Source organism: Emydura macquarii, unplaced genomic scaffold (assembly GCF_026122565.2).
Source record: "Emydura macquarii macquarii isolate MOO-44397 ecotype Brisbane River unplaced genomic scaffold, CSIRO-AGI_Emac_v2 contig_1551, whole genome shotgun sequence".
Taxonomy (NCBI): Eukaryota; Metazoa; Chordata; order Testudines; family Chelidae; genus Emydura; species Emydura macquarii.
This window is the reverse complement of record NW_027131688.1, coordinates 4726786-4746659: the sequence shown is the minus strand read 5'-3', so window position 1 is coordinate 4746659 and position 19874 is coordinate 4726786. Positions and strand designations below refer to the sequence as shown.

At 44.0% G+C, this 19874-nt stretch overlaps 1 protein-coding gene across 2 annotated transcripts in view; it reads left to right on the top strand.

Moving 5' to 3' along the window:
- Positions 1 to 19874, top strand: part of MDGA2 (MAM domain containing glycosylphosphatidylinositol anchor 2) — a 628431-nt gene that overhangs the window by 343752 nt on the left and 264805 nt on the right. For both annotated transcript variants that reach the window (XM_067554719.1, XM_067554718.1), the window contains exon 6: positions 2349 to 2618. In XM_067554719.1, the coding sequence (XP_067410820.1) occupies positions 2349 to 2618 (270 nt within the window). The remainder of the gene's footprint in view (positions 1 to 2348; positions 2619 to 19874) is intronic.

The window sequence follows — 19874 nt, the reverse complement described above, 5'->3', positions numbered from 1 at the left end:
ATCTAAATTTACATTTAAGAAATATACAGTTCTTACAGCAAAGTAAGAAAAATACTGCATAAGAATTTGATTTAAGGAGATTTACTTTGTAGATTTTGACGTGATGGTGACAGTAGGTATTTTAATGGAGGTATAACTTTAACTTTTTAAATCTCAACATCTGCTCTCATTAAATCATTATTGTCCTGACCCTCCCATGATTTCCTACCACTGAACATTTAAATTTATAAAAATAGAAAGAAAAATCTTAAAACCCATAATTTTGCACAGTGAAGATTTAAATTGAAAAATTGCTTTGAAATAAATAAATATCTGTCAAAATTATAAAATAAAAATAAAATTCTGGGAAGCCCAACAATGATGTTCCTTGAATATTTAGACACCGTTAATTTCTCCAAATCAGAACAAAAGGCTCTCTCCTTTCATAGCTTGTGAATCGTAGGATCTGATTGAGATGCTTTTTGTCTTCAGTCTTTTCTAGTTCTTTCAAAGCATTTGACACAGAATTCCTTCTGTTTAGTGCCGTTGTTTATTTGGCACAGTTAGCCTTTAGATCCCAATAATATGGGTCCAGACATCAGTGCGTCACTTCTGTGGGCTGGACAGAGCCCATAGGCACAGCCCTGAGCATGCATAGCTGCATTGCCCCCAGAGCAGATCAGTGGGGAACTGTGCCTGCCCTGCTTCTCTTCTCCACGAGGAGGGTAATCTGCTTCCAGTCTATAGCGCTGGAGCAGGTTAGCAGGTTACTTCCTCTTCCTGCCAACTCATTGCACTGGCCACTCCTCACTCACCTGTGCCAGAACGGGGTCCGTGACCCTTCTCTGCCCCACATGCTGTGAGCTGCGGGGCACGTAGCTGTTCAGGAGAGTAAGGGGGTGCCGTATGCCCCTTTTCTCCCCCAGGCAGGTGCGTCAATCTACAGTCTTTCCCAGAATTAAATGTTATCATGGTTTATTAAATAATCGGTGGCTCAGATTCAGACATGGAGGGCATCTTCCGCTGAGATTCATTCCAGGGTTTCAGCGGGTGGTCTTGTAGAGTCAGAGTGCAGGTCCCTGGCAGGATTTGGTGCACGGAGAAGGTAGTGCTTTCTGTGGTGAATTACGGGGATGCTATTAATGAATTACCCTCAGGGTTGTTCTATGTTGAAAGTTAGGCAGATCCATCTAAAATCACTGAGGGGTGTGACAAATCCCCCTACCCCCCAAAAGATGTAGTTAAACCAACCTCAGCCCCGGTGTACACAGTGCAAAGAATTCCTCTGTCAACCTAGCTAGTGTCTCTCAGGGAGGTGGACTCCCTACAGCCGATTCCCTGTGCCGCTGTAGCGTTTCTAGTGTAGACATAGCTGCAGTGCGTAAAATCCAGTGCTCTGGGCACCTATCCCTTAAATGAATCCGCACAACAAAACCATAGATAATGGGTTGCCCGTAAGTAAATCTTCCTCAACCGCTGCCCTCCTCGACAACTCTACCCCCAGGGGAGTGATGGTGGTCTTGCAGCATTCTCAGAAGGATGATAAATTTGGGCCATGAGTTCCAAACTCGAGGACCCTTCTCAGGGTATGTCTACTGTGCAACGTAGGTGTAGACGAGTGGTTCTCAACCTTTCCAGACTCTTGTACCCCTTTCAGGAATCTGATTTCTCTTGTGTACCCCAAGTTTCACCTCACTTAAAAACTATTTGCTTACAAAATCAGACATAAAAATACCAAAGTATCACAGCACACTGTTAGTGAAAACCTGCTGAAGTTTTCATTTTTAATCGTATAATTATAAAATAAATCGATTGGAATATAAATATTGGACTTCCATTCCAGTGTGTAACATACAGAGAAGTGCAAACAAGTTATTGTTTATGAAATTTGAGTTTGTACTGACTTTGCTCGTGTTTTTTACGTAGCCTATTGTAAAACTAGGCAAATATCTAGATGAGTTGATGTACCCCCTGGAAGAGCTTTGTGTACCCCCAGGGGTGCGCGTACCCCTGGTCGAGAAACACTGGTGTAGACATCCCTGAGCTAGCTCCCACCCAGCTAGATTGAATAACAATATGGAGAAGCTACTTGAGAACATTTCAGGATCCCGGGTGGGCTTGTTACAGCCCATGCAGCTGTGGCTTCTTGGCTATTGTTACTCAAGCTGGCTGGATCCAAGGTTGCTGCAGTCACTCTGACGGCGCTGTAGACATGCTCTCAGAAAACGCCCGGCCAGCAGCAGCTCTCGTTTAGACGTCGGGCGCTGCCCCTGGAGCGACTCTGCTGACCTCAGCTGGGGCGGTGTGTCGTATACAGCAATCGCGCTGTCAGCCTCCCAACACCCGTCTCTTTTCAAACTCTTTTCCAGCCTCTCCGTCGATTAAGCTCCTGGTGGATGACCCCATAGTGGTGAACCCCGGTGAGGCCATCACCTTAGTCTGCGTGACAACGGGAGGAGAGCCGGCACCCACTCTGACCTGGGTGAGATCCATTGGAGCCCTGCCTGAAAAAACCGTCCTGAATGGCGGGACCTTGACGATCCCTGCCATCACGTCGGATGACGCTGGCACATACAGTTGCATTGCCAACAATAACGTGGGGAACCCTGCGAAAAAGTCCACCAACATCATCGTAAGAGGTAAGCTCAGTTTTGGAAGCAATCAATGTTCTCCTTAGTTCCTCTTGGGCAGGGTGGCTGCCTGTATATTTGTAACCCACTCTGCCAAGCGTTACAACAACGTTAGGAATAAATCGGTACTGGATTAATGCAGTCTCGGGCTCTAGGCATACCATGACAGGGGGGACTCTGTAGTCCGGCCCCGAAGGCCTGCCCCCTGCCTGGATTTGAAGTGGCATAGGTTGCATGGGACAGTCACCCCTATCCCAACAGTGTAGGCTTTCTGCAGATATCACCAGAGTTATGTGTTCTGCAGGTTACACCAAGGTCATAGAACTGAAAGCCGGTATTCTGATGTAAACGTGTGTCTGCAACTGCTGGGGCCTGATGTATTGATTTAGATGGAATCAATGGGCTAAAGGTGTTACTATAACCTAGTTACTGGTGAACATTAAACAGTGTTACACAAAATTGGGGTCTGGTCTCTAGAGACTTTAGCTTGATTAGTCCTATAATAAACATGCTGTTAATTTCTTTAAAAAAACAAAGAAAAGAGGGAAAAACAGTTCAAGTATTTGAAATGTTTAGTATTAAATAAGGTTTAGATGGAGAGCATTTTTAGAAGAAAACAACCCCTTCTCTGACAGTATCTTAGATGGTACCGAAGTTGATGGCAACTGTCCTTTTGGAAGAAGTTGATTGAGATGGGCTGGAACTTGTGTAGTCACTGTTACTGTTAAATTCTGATCCCATTTCATCCAACATGGTGTTTGGGATTTAGCTGGAGCCAGCAGAGGTGACAATGTCATCTGGGTCCCTCTCTCTGACCTGGTCTAGTCAAGGCACTTTTTAGGATCAGGATGACAAATGCCTGGGGTTTCAGGAGGTGGTGGAGGTGGCAGCTGTGATGGTAAAGTTTGCTTTAGTAGCTTAAACTATTTTCCTCCCTAAAACCTCTTTCATTGAGGACCCACAACAGAAGTGGTGGGCGAAATAGGCCATCCCCTCATTATTTTGTTCATTAATTAGGCTCAGTTTTTGACACACCAATTTTCGTTTATTGATTTTTAGGTTTACACTTTTTTTTTAATGTACTAGGCATGATTATAACACAGTTCCTGAGTTATATCATTAGGTGTTTTTGTTTGGATTAAAATAGGTTCAGGAGAGTTGTAACTTTTTTCACTAATAGGTGATGTTATAGGTTATTGTGACATTTATATATTTACATTTACTTTTTAAAGGTGACCTTACAGTTAGGGTAAATGTGTAGGCCCAATTATTACAACAGGCCTGAGGCATGAATTAATGATATCTGTAATTTAATCCAGGTAAGGGGACAGGGAAGAATATGTGCACAATAATTACTCCTTGGTGAAAACTAAATCTGCCTACTTGTGTTGGATTGCATATGACCCTGGGATAACCACAGAGATATGGCTGATTAGTCTGAAGGAAGATTAATCTACCTGAACCAAACTGTTCATCTGAAACTAATTTTATATAATGTAAAATGAAACATAAACTCCCAGTCAGTGGGTGCTTTTAATAATAACTTGGGATTAAACAGACTCAGGAGAATCTGCTGTTTAAAGAGCAAAAGTATGATTATTTCATGAGAGTCATAATCTCTGTTGCTCCATAATGCCCAGCATATTCTACTTTTCAAGTAGTACATTTTGTTAGGGAGGTCAGGAAGAGAGTATAGCAGCGAGGTTCTGCAGGAGTTTGTCAGGCTATCGCAGTGGCTTTCTTTGTAATGTAGTTCTATTTGCATTTTTTGACATTAGGCTTACAGCTTTTGTTGTCGGGAAGCAAAAACGCTGTGTTATTTCAAGAATCCAGCCTCAACATTAATTTGCTGTGATTTACAACTGTAATAAGTCTGGGCAGTGAGGGTGTGCATGGAATACACGTTTGGAATAAGCAAAAGGGAAGGAAAAGCTTACCGTGTAAAGGAATCTCAGTATTTTAATTGACCCAAAAAGCATCACTACAGGCTCCAGAAGAGGACGCAAGAGTCTCTGGCTCCCCACAGAAACACATTTCATGAGTCATAGGATAATAATAATAATAATCAAGAATACACTTCTCATGCATTTCTATTTATAGGAGTCCATGCCTGAGCGCCTCAGGATGCCTAGCAAAGTATCATTGCAAACCTATCTGGATTTTCTTTTTGTAAAAAGCCACGTGGCCCAGTTCATTCCCAACCCCATAAGGAGTGGGGAGGAAATCATCAGCTCCCCTGCAAACAAGAGATAAAGCACAACCACCCTCGAGGCTCATAGGCTGAAGGCGACAAAGGGCTGCACTCCTAGCTGCATGCCGTAGCCCTCACCAGGGGTTGTATAGGCACAGCAGCTCAGGGAGAGCTCCCAGGGACACTGAGTACTAGAGAAACACAGCTGCTCGTACACCAGGGGAAGGGTGCAGCCGTCACCCCCTTTCCTTGGAATGGGCAGCTTCTGCTGTTGCTTGTAGCCCTTCATGCCTTTCCACCTGTGGCCTAGGTGGTAGATCCAGGCCCCTTTTTGGCCCGCCGCAGTATGGCTACACAAGAGGTGGGAAGAGTGCAAGAGCTTCCCTCCCCCTTGAGCTGCTGCCAATCTTTCTTGGGGTGATTAGAGACCCCGGGATGGTGGAGAGGAGTTGGCCTGAAAGGCGAGGGAGAGGAGGGCCTGTGAGAAGGCAGTGGCTGCTCTGGGGATGAGTTGAGGTTGGCGTGTCATGACACGGCCCCGTCATTCAAGTGCATCCTACCCACTCCGGATCTCTTTCTCTGTTTCACAACAGCTGGCCAAGTTCTCTGCTGACACAACGAGGTGCAGCTCCTCATTGCCTGAAGTCAGGAAAGTTGCATCTGCTCACGCCAGTGGTCAGTTTTACCCAGAAACGTGAATAATGTAAATGTCCTGGTATCTATTATGATTTTTTTCTTTCCTATTTAATGGGGCAGCACCAACTTAAAACTTCCTTCTCTCTGGCCGAGTTCGATTTATCTTTGTTGGGAGTAACACCTGAGATTAACAGAGCTGAAGTAGCTTGGAAGGAAAAAAACCTGATTTCAGTTTGGTTTTTTGTGTTTGATGGTACGTTGAACGCTGTCTTGCTGCTTTCCCTCTGTATCCATTTTCCTTTTTGGCGTCTGGACTTCTACACAGCAGCCAAGGCGAGAGGAACAGTTTTTTGAAATAGAAACTTGTGTCTGCACAAATCACCACCCATTGTAATGGGGACTTCGGGACAGGGGTTGTACCTGCAACTCCTTTTGGATGATTATTCTTTTTGAAACAGGTTAGTTTGCTGTCTATTCAGCCTGAACCCACGGCTTTACTGTCCAAGGCTAGTTCTGTTAGTGTGTTCATTGCCAACAATTTTCTTGGCTTGGTTTTCACAGTTTTCTTCTCATCTGATGGTATAACAGACGTATAACGGAGATAACTTATGGCTACTTCCTGTCCTCCAAGACATATTATCCCTTGCACAGGCCTTAAACCCCACTATTACAAATGAGGTCACCAAAACCCTGCAGACAGTTCATTTAAAAACCCAACCACCTTGAGATGTAACTCTTACAAATGGCTGCAGTGTAGGTCATGAGGGAAAATGAGTCTGTCAGTCCAGCCTAGTCTCCACTGACTCATAGCACAGAACACCTAGCTTGGTGCACTAATCAAGAGAGACCCAGACTAGTAAGTGAGGAAGAGGATGGGCCAATGGTTCATGCACTGGCTTGGGACTCAGGGGACCTGCGTTCAGTTCCCTGCTCTACCAGAGATTTCCTATGTTACCTTGCTCAAATTGTTTATTTTCTGTGCTTCGGTTTCCCCTCAGTACAATGGGGATAAGAGCACTTCCCTAGGTCACAGGGTGTTGTGGCGGTAAATGCATTACAAATTGTTGCTTCCCTAATTCACCTACATATGCCAGGGGGCGGGGGAATGCAATGCTGAGAACAAGCAACTGAACCAGGACTCTGGTCACTGTAAATCCAGTTAGTTCCCCTGAGAGTGGCTGGCTGAGGAAGGAGTGGCTAATTCCTAGATCCGCCTGGGCTGGGGAGAGCTAAGGAGCTAACTAGCCCGTTAAGGGCAAGAGTAGAAAAGGAACACAGAAGGAAGCACCAGGGGAGGAGAAGAGCGGGAGAAAAGCTAGGAGGGCCAAGATAAAGGGAGATCTCTGCATGGAGGGAACTCTTCCATCTCTTATGGTTGTATGACAGTGGCAATAGAATTGCTGCACGGGGATGCTAAGAAAGAGGTGGTTAATAAAACACAATAATTAAGTACATGGCAGTGGTTACAAACTGGAGGTGTCAGTGCCATTGATACAAGAAGACTGAAGCAGAGGGCCATGCCCTGTCACAGGGGCCATATAAGTATCTGAGAGAGAGATGCACTGGTTAACCATGAGTATACATGCAGATAGGCCAAGTGTAATCTCTGTGCAGTTTTATAATTCACACACACACACACACACACACACACACACACACACACACACACACACACACACACACACACACACACACACACACACACACACACACACACACACACACACACACACACACACACCCCTCTCTCAGGCTACTGTGATTTGCTCCTCCATTTGTTGATCAATAAAGGTTAGAAAGTGCAATTAATGGTCATTACAGTTTTAGAGAGACAAGGTAATATCTAGAGGCAATAGGCAGAGGCAACATCTTTTATTGGACCAGCTTCTGTTGGTGAGAGAGAAGCTTCCGAGCTTACCCAGAGCTCTGCTTCAAATCATGTCTACACTACCACGGAGGCTGGCAAAACTTACGTCGCTCGGGGATGTGAAAAAAACAACCCCCTGAGTGACATAAATTTCACCAGCATAAGTGGCAGTGTGCACAGCTCTGTGTGGCCGCTCACTGAGGTTGTTTTATGATGTTGACGGGAGAGCTCTCTCCCATCGGCATAGAACAGCTACATAAGTGGTCTCACAGCAGTACAACTGCAGCGGTACAGCAGTGTCGCTGTTTAGTTAACACATATTGCAAGGAACTATTCAAGGTGAAGTGGCCAGTTTACATTCCTCCAGTCATAGACGGTGGGAAAAAAGGTGAGAGTGGTTTAGTGGCTTATGGATTGTTGTAATAAACCATAAATCCAGTGTCTCTGTTCAGTGCATGATGTTTAGCGTCTAGCTGAGTTATGAATTTAAGCTCCCACGGCTTGTCTCTTGAAGGTGTTGTGCAGGTTTCCTTTGAGGATGAGGACAGAAATGTTAGATATAAAGTGATCCCTTTGTGAAAAGTGTTCACCCAGTGGTGATGTGGGGTTTTTGTCTTTTATCATTTTGATGTGTGAGTTCATTTGAAAACGTTGTGATTTGTCTGGTTCCACCCACATAGTTGTTATTGGGGCATTTAGTGTGCTAGAGGTGGTGTGATAGGCAGATGTAGGAACCCTGGATCTTGAAAGGTGTGTTGTGGGAGGTATTGATCATTGTAACAGTGGAGATATGTCTAAAGGTTTTACCTCAGTTGTTCTGACAGGGTCTGGTGCCGTTTTGTGTTGATGTGTCCTGGTCTGTGGAGAGCTTGCTTCTGATGATGAGCTTGGAGTAGTTGGGGGAAGGGGTGTTTGAAGGCCTGAAGTGGGGGTTCAGGAAATATCTCGTTTTCAGGATAGGGTCCCCATTGAGTATGGGTTGTAGTTGTTTGATGATAGCCCATATAGCTTTCAGTATGGGGTGGTAGGTGACAACTAGGTGTGCAGTTGGAGGGGGGGTTATTTCTGTATTGAAGCAAATTCTCTCAGGGTATTTGGCGGCCTTTTCCATGATGTGATCTCTGATGGAGTGTCCTTGTTTGGAGAAGGCAGTTTTCAGTGTGTCAAGGTGTGTATCCCAGACTTTCTCTTCAGACCATATTCTGTGGTATCTGAGTGCCCGACTGTGGATAACAGATTTCTTGGTGTGTTTGGGGTGATTACTGGGTCTTTGAAGGTGAGTGTGGGGATCGGTGGGTTTCTTGAATATGGTTGTCTATAAAGTTCCATGGTTGAAGCTCATCGTAGTGTCCAGGAAGTTGATGTTCTAGAGGGAGTTTAATGGATGTGTCACGGGAAGCTCTACTCACCGCTGGAGCATCTCCTTATGGCTGAGGTTGAGGATTAGCTCTGCCAGTCTGATGCTCCTTCCTGCGGGTGTTCACTCTGTCTCTCTCTCTGTCTCAGGAACAACGGCTCCCTCTTTGTGGCTTGACCCTCTGGCCAGGTCACTGTAGTTTTCCTCTTCTAGGGGCAAGTGTGTGTAACAAAGTCTCTCTGTCCTGACTATTCAAGGCAGGTTTCCAATTCACTACCCCCCCTCTGATGCCACTTCCCCAGTGGCTGGTAGGGGAACCCAGGCCCACCCTCTTCTCCAGGTTCCAGACCAGGGACCCTATGACCAGCAGCTAAGGTCTGCACTGTCCCACACCTTGCTGCTGTTTCCTTGGATGACTTCTTATGCTGCCTGTGTCAGGCTCATTCTCTACCCTCCTCCGGGTACGTCCTTCCCTCCGGGCTATACTGCCCGTTCTCCCTAGCCTCAGAGAGAGTGACTGCCAGCCTCCCTGCAGCCCCTTTCTGCCCTCAGCTACCTGGCTTTGTATCAGCCCTACCTGTTCCTGTCCAGGTGAGCTTCATCCTTTAGTAAGTCCACATTGCTCCCTGGCTGCTCCTTCAGGTGCAGCCTAGGTGGTTAAGTAGCCCACCGAACCACGCTAACCCTTTACAGTGTTGGTGTGGGGTGAACACTCTGTCATAGGATGGGTGGTGGTTGTTGAAGTTGTGGTTGAAATTTGAAGGAGTTTAGGTCGTCTGCCCAGAGGATGAAAATTGTTGATGTATCTCCTGGAGTCTGCTTTACCCTGCTCTGCTGTGAGAAACCCCCACTCCTGAGTTGTTCACGCACAGCCTCCAGCAAGCAAGGTACTCTTAACTGAGTGAGTGAGTGCTTCTAGTCAGCCACTCTTTGGATTATGCAGCAGAATGACCCCAGGGAATATCCCCAATCCCAGATGAACCCCTAGGAATCTCCATTTTACGATGTTCAATGCTGCCCACTGAATAACATAAGCTCATATAAGTTCGTCACTTGAACAAAGAAACTGATATGCACCCACCTTGTTATTCCCAGGGAAGTCTCCAACACACTTCAAACCAAGCACACTGCCTTAGGTAAAACAAAGAAACAAATGTATTAACTACAGAAGGCTTTTAAGTGATGATAGTTCTCAAAGGATAACAGGTCAGATTTGGTCAAGAGGAAAACACCTTCTAAACTAAGCTTAACACTTTCAGTAATCTTACAAATTTAGGTGTTTCTCACCATAGGCTGCCTGGTTTTTCTCCAGCCAGGCTCTTCCCTTTGGTCAACACTTTAGTTGCTTGTTGGTATTTGTAGATGGAGGTGGAAGAGAGAGAGCATGGCAAATGTCTCCCCTTTTTAAAATGTCTCTTCTCCCTTCTGGGGCTTTGCGTCATCAGGCTTCCAAACTGGCCAAAGGAAACAAAGGAAGGGAGAGTCCAGTTGGTTCTTTGTTGATGCCTAGGCCAGTCCTTTGTTCCTGGAAAGCTGAGCTGGGTTTGTCCTATACAGAGCTTGATGAGGTGCGAACTGCCCCTCCCCTCCTGGAGCCTTTTGCCTGGATTTGTTTCAAGCCATGAATACACATCTTTGGGAGCATTGCAGAACGAAGCCTCACAACCATACACATGACATTGAAACAAACATATCACTATAACAATAATGCTCAGTACGTCATGAGCATTCCAAAAACATTTTCCATGACTTACTTTGCATTAAACAATACACAATCACACTATACGGGTGAACATGGGGACGCAGGGTGTCACACCAGGAATGTAAGGATATCATCATATCCTTCCCCAAACAACTCCAAGAAAAACTTTACAACCTCGTCTCCCATGAACCCACTGCTGGGACCTTCTGTTTGCATCCTGAAATGCACAAATGAGGGAACCCAGGCAGACCCATCATATCTGGCCATGGCACCCTTACCAAAGGAATATCAGGACCCCTACAAACTATCCTCAAACCACTCACCACACAAAGAACCAGCTACAACTGTATAATTTTATCAGTTTATTACTTTGCAAATTTGGCTTGCATGCTTTTGTGTCTGTATAAAAGTTGAATGAGTTGTCCCTTTCCATTTGTTTACCCTCTTCCCATATGTGCATGCAAAGAAATTATGCATGTGTACTAAGAAGATAATACACTAGTGCTTCAGTTACAGCTTTGATCACATTTAATCAGAATTTTATTTGTCTGAGAATCATACAATTCATTTTGAAGGCCCCCTCCCTTGTTTTGTTTTGTTTTGTTTTTGGTCCCTATAAAGTTAACCGTTAAATCTGTACCATAAAAATAATATATTTGCTCCTTAGGGTGAGTGTTCATAACTCCCTGTGAGTCAATGGACATTATACTGGGGAGAAGGTAAAGCCTCTCATACAGAACCTGCCACAGGGGTTAACATGAAAATTTTACAGTAAAGTACCTTTCCTTAAAGGTAGAATTTTCCTAGTCAACCCTTAAGCTGACAACGTCTGATCCCTTTGTTTCCCCACTGCCAAGTTCCCATGTTAATACCATTCCCTTACAGCCGTCAGATAATGTTAACGAAAAATTTGCTGAGATGATAAAGAGAAATAGTTCTGAGTACTGTAATGCCGTTCCTTAAGAGGCACAGATATCATGCAATATCTTTCATTCCCTCCTTTTTGCTCTGAACAAGAACTCACTAGAGGCAAATAAATGACTTGTTGAGTTGTTTTTACTGTTGCAGCAGCTGCCTCTATAACAAATCCGTGTGGTTTACCTGGCAAGATCACCACTTATTGAAAAAGCTGGAGAAATACAGACATTTTTCAGAATACCATTAATAACTCATTCCAATCTGCCTAATATCGCAGAATATGTCATTCCTTCCAGAGAATATTCTAATAGGCGTCTGGGTCAGAAAAATAAGTCTGTTTTCATCAGAAGTGGCCAAAACCCAACTCTAATTATGTAACTTTTCTTTCCAAGTATCTTTTATAGATTAATTAATGATCTTTTTAAATGGTTCTAAGCCTACATTTGCATAGTTGCATTAGGATGCCGGTGGGTGTTCTCAGCAGTAACATTTTCCACTTCCTGCTCTCATAATCCTTGTGACTGAGTGTGTGTGAAGACCATTGATTATTAAAATAACCACCCACAAAGCGTTTCTAGATTAAACCCTTAAAAAGTGCCAGGAGCGTCAGGAGCTTTGGACTCCTTCCTATCACAGTTAAGAAGGTCCTGTAAGGACAGAGCTGTGTCACTTTTCTCCCAAATAAAGAGTGTGATCCTGCACTCTCCAGGCATTTAGCGTCCGCTGACCTCCGGGCGTGTTCTCCATGCAGGGACAGGCCCAGAGAATGTGAATCTCCCTGTGCTCACGGAGCTGGGCAATAGGGTGGAATAACGAGTTAGGGTGTGCAGTGGAGCCTGAGCTGGAGCTGTGAGAATTCTCCCCTTTGCAGGGTTCAGTGAGACTCCATTACCCAGCGGCTTCTTCTGTTACTTCGTTGCCTTTTGGTGAAAAAGGAAATGTTTTAAAAATAAAAAGGCAGGAGAGGCTCCCCTCTGCGCCCTCTGTGGCAGCCAAAGCCCATTTTTAAAAAGTTGTACTACCTAGGGGCACTCAGCCTTGGCCTGCAGACTATCCTGAGTGCAGTGTACACATGGAAGTGCATATTAACCCCTGGAATTCTTGGCATTAGCATGTCCCGACCAAGGGCAGGAGATGTGTCAGCTGAGCTATCTGCTCCACGACCCCCAGAAGATGCCCCTTCTTCCACTCCTTTGTCTTAATCCTGCCCCCTGTCTTCGTCCCCAGGAAGGGCAGTTCCGCCCATTCTGCAGCTTTCTTCTCTCCACAGCTTGCCGCCTCGCTGTGCGGAGCGAGGGTGGCCTGCAGACCAACTTCACCCTGCCCTGGACCTCATTTGCCCTCTTCATGTCCTCGACTGCCTCTTCAGGAAGAAACAAGGCTCAGGAACTGGCAACAAGCGCTAGCGGGATCCCGGAAGAGCTGGCCAGGAGAGGAGGAGGCGATCTTCCTCTTTCTATGTGGGGCACAGCTGGTCACCCTAAAGCCTTGGTCCCGCATCCCAGAAACCAGGACCATTCCATTCCCCAGGCGTGGTGCTTCTGACCCTCCCCATGCCCCTAGGGAACTGAAGAGCTGTTCATCTGTAAAACACCTACAGATCAGTGCTCTGCGTTATCAAGAATCCTGTAGCTACTGAGATGCTACTCTTAGCTTGTGTCCTCTGGGGCAATGTACATCGTGACCTGGTGAACTGTTCCCCTGCTGAACCTTACTCCTGTTTTTTCCCTTCTGGTGAGAAGTGAGGTTTTTTTCTTCCAGGGCTATGCTGTCTGAGCTGAGAGTTAATAACCTGCTTACACCACACCTGTGTCACCGTCAACGCAGTCACTTGCATGTTTGTGCACACACAGGTGTGATCTAGTGAGACGTGCCGGGTATAGCCACAGCTCATCACATGTTGCTGGTGTGTTTTCACTCTTGCTGCCATTTCTCCCATCCTCTTCTGTTTCTATTGGCTTTTATGTCTGCTGTAGATGGGGGCAGGGATCTTGCTGTCTGATTTGTCTCTGAAGCATCATGGAGCACCTTGTACTGCTGTAGAAATAAATAACAGTGGCAAGAAGATGTGTGGGTTGGTGGGGAGGGAGGGGGAATTCAGTTCCCAGCTCTGCCACAGACTTTTTGTGTGACCTTGGGCAAGTCACATGTCTCTGTGCCTCAGTTTCCCCTCTGTAAAATGGGGAAGTAGCACTGCCCGGCTTCACAAGGTGTAATGAGGATAAACACATTAAAGATTGCTAGACATTCAGATACTATAGTAATGGAGGCCATATAAGTACCATATATAGATAAGGGACCAAGGCTTGATTTTTAAAATAATTAGGCATTTTCATTACTTCCGTTTTGGGATGGTGCAGCTGGAGACACCTCACAGGAGCCTGATTCTGAGAGGTCAGGTGCTCAATTCTTTTGGAAAGTCAGGGCTTTTTAATGTGTCTCAAATTGGGCACTGAAAATCCCGGGTGACTTTTGAAAATCTTGCTCTAGGAGTACAAATACTCCAAAGGGATTACCAGAGACAAAGGGCAAAGTTTCTTCCCTGGTTCTTCATTACTCATCTGTGAAGAGTTAAAGGTTTGGGGGGTACAAACCTCAGAGGAGAAAAGCTGGCTACTCCATTCAGCATTAGGACAAAAATGTGAGGTAGCATTCCTGAAGGACGTGTGGGCATGGAATTATGCAAAAGGAGGGCCAGAGGAACCCTTTCCCGGGTGGGAATGAACATACAGATTGCTGATGTTGCTTGAAAGTGTGTCAGATGTAAGACTTGCGCGAGCCCAGAGAATCACTACATCCTCTGCAAATATTAGAACAACCCGGGAAAAATGTGTCAAAAAACCTCTTCCGAGTCTTGCCTGTGTGAGTCTGTTTCACATCCCCTGAAATCTATTTTTCCAAGAAGTGGAATTCCCAATCGACTCTGTTCAAAAAATGGACCCACCCTTTACATTAGCCCAAAAGTATTTGCCAGCCATTAGGGTTTTGAGCTATATAAATCACATTCAAAGTGCCCAAGGTTAAATGAGCTGGTAGAACAAACTGTTCAGATTGTCAAAAATACACTCAAGAAAACAGAGGTGGATAGCTAGCATTCTTGGAATCACTAGCCCTGTTACTAAGGAGTGGATGGCTTAAAATAACGTTTCTTGCTGTAATTTACTTAAACCGAATAACAATCATGTGGTTAGGAGAACATACGAATGGCCATTCTGGGACCAACGGTCCATCTAGCCCAGTATCTGGTTTTCTGGCCGTGGCCAGTGCCAGGTGCTTCAAAGGGAATGTATAGAACAGGGCAATTGAGTGATACTTCCCTGGTCATCCACTCCTGGTATCTGACAGTCAGAGGGTTAGGGACACCAGGAGCGTGGGGTCGCATCTCTGACCATCTTGGATAACAGCCATTGATGGACCTCTCCTATATGAACTGATCTAATTATTTTTGAACCCACTTATACATTTGGCTATCACATTGTGTGAAGGACTACTTCCTTTTGTTTGTTTTAAACTTCCTGCCTAGTAATTTCATAGGGTGGTCTTGGTTCTTGTGTTATGTGAAAGGAGTAAATAATACTTCTTTATTCACTTTCTTCACACCAGTCATGATTTTATGGACCTCAATCATATGCCCCTTTAGTCGTCTCTTTTCCAAGTTGAGCAGTCCCCGTCTTTTTAATCTCTCCTCAAACGGAAGCTGTTCCATACCTTTAGTTATTTTTGTTGCCCTTCTCTGCACCTTTTCCAGTTCTAATATATCTTTTTTGAGATGTGGAGACCAGAACTGCATGCAGTATTCCAGGTGTGGGTGTACCATGGATTTATATGGTAGCATTACAGTATTTTTGGTCTTATTATCTATCCCTTTCTTAATGGTTCCTAATATTGTTAGCTTTTTTGACTGCCCCTGCACATTGAATGGATGTTTTCAGAGAACTCTTCACAGTGACTCTACAATCTCTTTCGTGAGTGGTAACAACTAATTTGGACCCCATCATTTTTTTTTTGCATAGTAGGGATTATGTTTTCAATGTGCATTACTTTGCATATTTCACCATTGAATTTCATCTGCCATTTTATTGCCAAGTCACCCATCCCTTTGAAACTCTTCACAGCCTGCTTTGGACTTAACTATCTTGAGTAATTTTGTATCATCTGCAAACATTGCCACCGCACTGTTTAACCCTTTTTCTGGTCATTTATGAATGTGTTGAATAGCACTGGTCCCAACAGAGATCCTTAGGGAACCCCACTATTTACCTCTCTCCATGTGAAAACAGCATTTATTCCTACTCTTTGTTTCCTGCCTTTTAGCCAGTTATTGATCTGTGAAAGGGCTTTCCCTCTTTTCCCACAATTGCTAAGTTTGCCTCAGAGCCTTTGGTTAGGGACCTTGTCAAAGGCTTTCTGAACGCCCAAGTACACTACATACACTGGGTCTCTCTTATCCACACGTTTGTTGACCCCCTCAAGGAATTCTAATAAGTTGGTCAGTCATGATTTGCCTTTACAGAAGCCATGTTGACATCCTCAACATATCATGTTTATCAGTGTCTGATCATTCTGTTTTTGCTAGAGTTTCACCAATTTGCCTGGTACTGAAACTAGGCATACCAGCCTGTAATTGCCAGGATCGCCTCTGAAGCCTTTTTTTAAAAAACAGCAGTACATTATCTATCCATCAGTCATCTGGTACAGAGTCTGGTTTAAGAGAGAGATTACATACCACCATTAGCAGTTCTGCACTTTCATATCTGAGTTCCTTCAGAACTCTTGGGTGAATACCATCTGGTCCTGGTGACTTATTACTGTTTAATTTATCAATTTGTTCCAAAACCTCCTCTATCGACACTTCAATCTGGGACAGTTCCTCAGATTTGTCACCTAAAAAGAATGGCTCAGGTATGGGAATCTCCCTTACATCCTCTGCAGTGAAGATCGATGCAAAGAATTCATTTAGCTTCTCTACAATGGACTAGCCCCACTGGTTGTTTGGCAGGCTTCTTCTTTCTGATGTACTTTAAAAACAAATTTGCTGTTAGTTTTTCTATCTTTTCCTAATTGCTCTCCAAATTCTTTTTTGGCCTTCCTAGTTATACGTTTACACTTGAGTTGACAGAGTTTATGCTCCTTTTTATTTTCCTCAGTAGGATTTGACTTCCAATTTTTAAAAGATGCTTTTTGTCTCTAACCACCTCTCTCATTTTGTTGTTTAGCTGTGGTGGCATTTTTTTGGTCCTCTTGCTTTTTTTTTTTTTTTTTTTATGTGTGGTATACAATGAATTTCAGCCTCTATTATGGTGGTTTTTTTAAAAAAAAGTTGTCATACATCTGGCAGGCATTTCATACGTGTGACTGTTCCTTTTTATTTTCATTTAACTAGCTTCCTCATGTTTGTGTGTGTCCCCTTTTTGAAGTTAAATGCTGAAGTGGTGGCCTTCTTTGGTGTTTCCCCCCCTACAAATATGTTAAATGTAATGACATTATGGTCACTATCACTGAGCGGTTTAGCTATATTCGTCTTTTGGACCAGATCCTGTGCTCCACGTAGGTAAATCAAAAATTGCCTCTCTCCTTGTGGGTTCCAGAACTAGCTGCTCCAAGAAGAAGTCATTAATGGTGTCTAGAAATTTTATCTCTGCTTACTGGCCTGAGATGACATGTACCCACTCAATGTGCGGATAGCTGAAATCCCCCTTCATTATTGATTTTTCTGTTGTTATAACCTCTCTGAACTCCCTGAGCATTTCACAGTCACCATCACCATCCTAGTCAGGTGGTTAGTCGTATATTCCCACTGCTATACTCTTATTATTCAAGCATGGGATTTCTAGCCATAGAGATTCTATGGTACAGTTTGATTCTTTTAAGATTTTACTGTATTTGACTTTCTGCTTTCTTTCACATATAGGGCCATTCCCCGCCAGCAAGACCTACTTTCATTCCTATATAATTTGTACCCTGGTATTACCATGTCTCATTGATTATCATTGTTCCACCAAGTTTCTCTGATAGATATTATAACAATATTCTCATTTAATACCATGCACTCAAGTTCACCCTTCATAGTATTTAGATTTCTAGCATTTGTATACAAGCACTTATAAAACGTATCAATATTTAGTTGTCTGCTTTCATGTGATGTAATTAAATGGGACTCTTTTTTTCATTTGCCGCTTTCTCTTCAGTTCCTACCTATACTTGATACCAACTTCTGTCCTCTCCTCTTTACTAGGATATAGAGTATCCCCTTTAATAAATTCTCTCCAAGGGATATCTCTGTCCAAACACACACTCCTCTGCACTTGTTGTCTTTCCCTCAGCCCTTAGTTTAAACCCCACTATAACCTTTTTAATTTTACATGCCACCAATCTGGTTCCATTTTGGTTTAGGTGGATCCCATCCTTCTTTTATGGGATCCCCCTTTCCAAAAAAGTTCCCCAGTTCCCAATAAATCTAACCCCTGCTTCCTACACCATCGTCTCATCCATGCATTGAGACCCCGTGGTTCTGCCTGTCTAACTGGCCCTGTGCTTGGAACTGGAAGCATTTCATGGAGGTCCTGGACTTTAATCTCTTACTTAGCAGCCTAGAGTTGTCCTCCAGGACCTCTCTCCAACCTTTCCCTGTGTCACTGATACCTACACATACCACAACCACCGGCTCCCCCCCGGCACTGCTCGTAAATTTGTCTAGATGTCTTAAGCCGTCCGCAGCCTTCACACGCGGCAGGCAAGTCGCCATGCAGTTCTCCTGCTTATCACAAACGCAGCTATTTGTGGTTCCAATGATCGAATTCCCTATTACTAATATCTGTCTCTTCCTAATAAATGGGGTCCCCTCCCCAGAGGAGTCTCCTCAGTGTGAAAGGACACCAGGACATCATGTGGAAGGAGGCCCACACCTCCTGAGTGTTTCCCAGTCGATAGGTGCGGTACTGCAGCCTTTTCTTGCTCCTGGAGCCCCCTGTAGGTTGTTGACCTTGCTTGGCAAGTCTTCCGTAGCTCGGCCCTCCGGCTAGGTCTCACAGTCAAAAATGGACCCCTTCTGGGGTAGCAAAGAGTTCACCAAGCTGTCAGCCTTCACCAGGGTCTTCAGCCCCCTCTCTGGCCCCATTAAATCCGGCCCTTTGCTTGAGCTTCTAAAGGAGCCTTGTCCCCTTCTCAGGTTCAGCTCCCTGGTGTGCCCCATTCAGAACTTGGATCTCCCACATCCCGAGTGAGTATGTAAGTTATCAGAGGTCTCTTATAAAAGTTTACAGCTCTAAGAATGAACGTGTAAAAAGTGGAGCCTCAGAGTTTAATGAGTCCATGTATTTTTACTATCTGAAATTGCAACCCCAAATGTGTTCTCTCACTCTGTCAGGATGTGGTGTATCATAGATAAGTTCATAAAATAATTCCACATAAAAATGTAGATAGTTTATTGATTCTGCAGTTCTTTTCATTGGAACTTCCTGCAACCTTGCCATGTAGACATTTTATTTCTAAATAATAGGTTGATACTGTTCTGTGTCTGATTGAACTGTTGGGCATCATTTTTTCTATAAAAATACTTTAAAGAGTAGTTTCAGGAGGCAAAATTCAACATGTGACTTTTTCATGAGGTGTTGCTTTTTCAGATCTTGTCTTCACAAGGAAAATAAGGTGTTTGTTTTTAATCATGTGTTCGCTAGAAAGTGTTAAGTAACATGCTAAAACCCTAGCATAGACATCACAATTGTTGTTTTAACAGTACTTACTAGATGTTTACCTTGACCTGCTAACACATGTTAAAACTACTAACCTCCCTAGAAATAGAGATGGTTAAAAAGTGGAATTCTCATCCCATGGGAAATTCTGAGATTTCAAGATTTCATTTTAATCTGAATGGGGATGAAAAGTAGAAATCTCTGAATTTTTCAAGAAAAGACATATCTCCAAATATTTTATTTTGACTTCTTCAAAATATTTTGCTTTGATGAGCTTGAACAAAATGTTTAGAATTTACAATTTTGAAGGTTATGTCAGATAGCAAGATAATATTTGTAACAATAATGACAAAATAAAATATTTTGACCTCACCTCAGTGAAACGTTTTAATAAGATTGAAATGTTTCAGTTTCGTTGAATGAGCATTTTCCAAAGGTATGGATTCCCCTGGAAAACTGTCATCCTGTGCTAACTAGGATGTTACCGTGTGTTAGATAATACATGTTTTAAAAAAAACCCAACAAAACACCCCACCTTGTTTCCTAGTATAGACAACCCTCAGATATATTTATGGCTGCAGGCGGTTCATTGACTTTTTAGGCCAGTAGGGATCCTTTATGATCATCCAGTCTGACATCATGCATAACACAGGCCATAGAATTACACCCTCCAATTCCAGTAGGCCTCTTCTGCCTCAGTGTATGGGCAGCACGCCTGCTGATGATTGGACAGCGCTCATCCTCTCTAGTCTGCAGCGACGGCGGTGATGATGACACGCTTTCATGAAATGATGCTTTTTATGGAAAGCACAAAAACTATTGAGAAATCGAGATCAAAACCTTAAAGTGCCTTGCCTGAAACAGCTCTGCCACCCTTTTTCCTTCCCCCCCTCCCCCTCCATG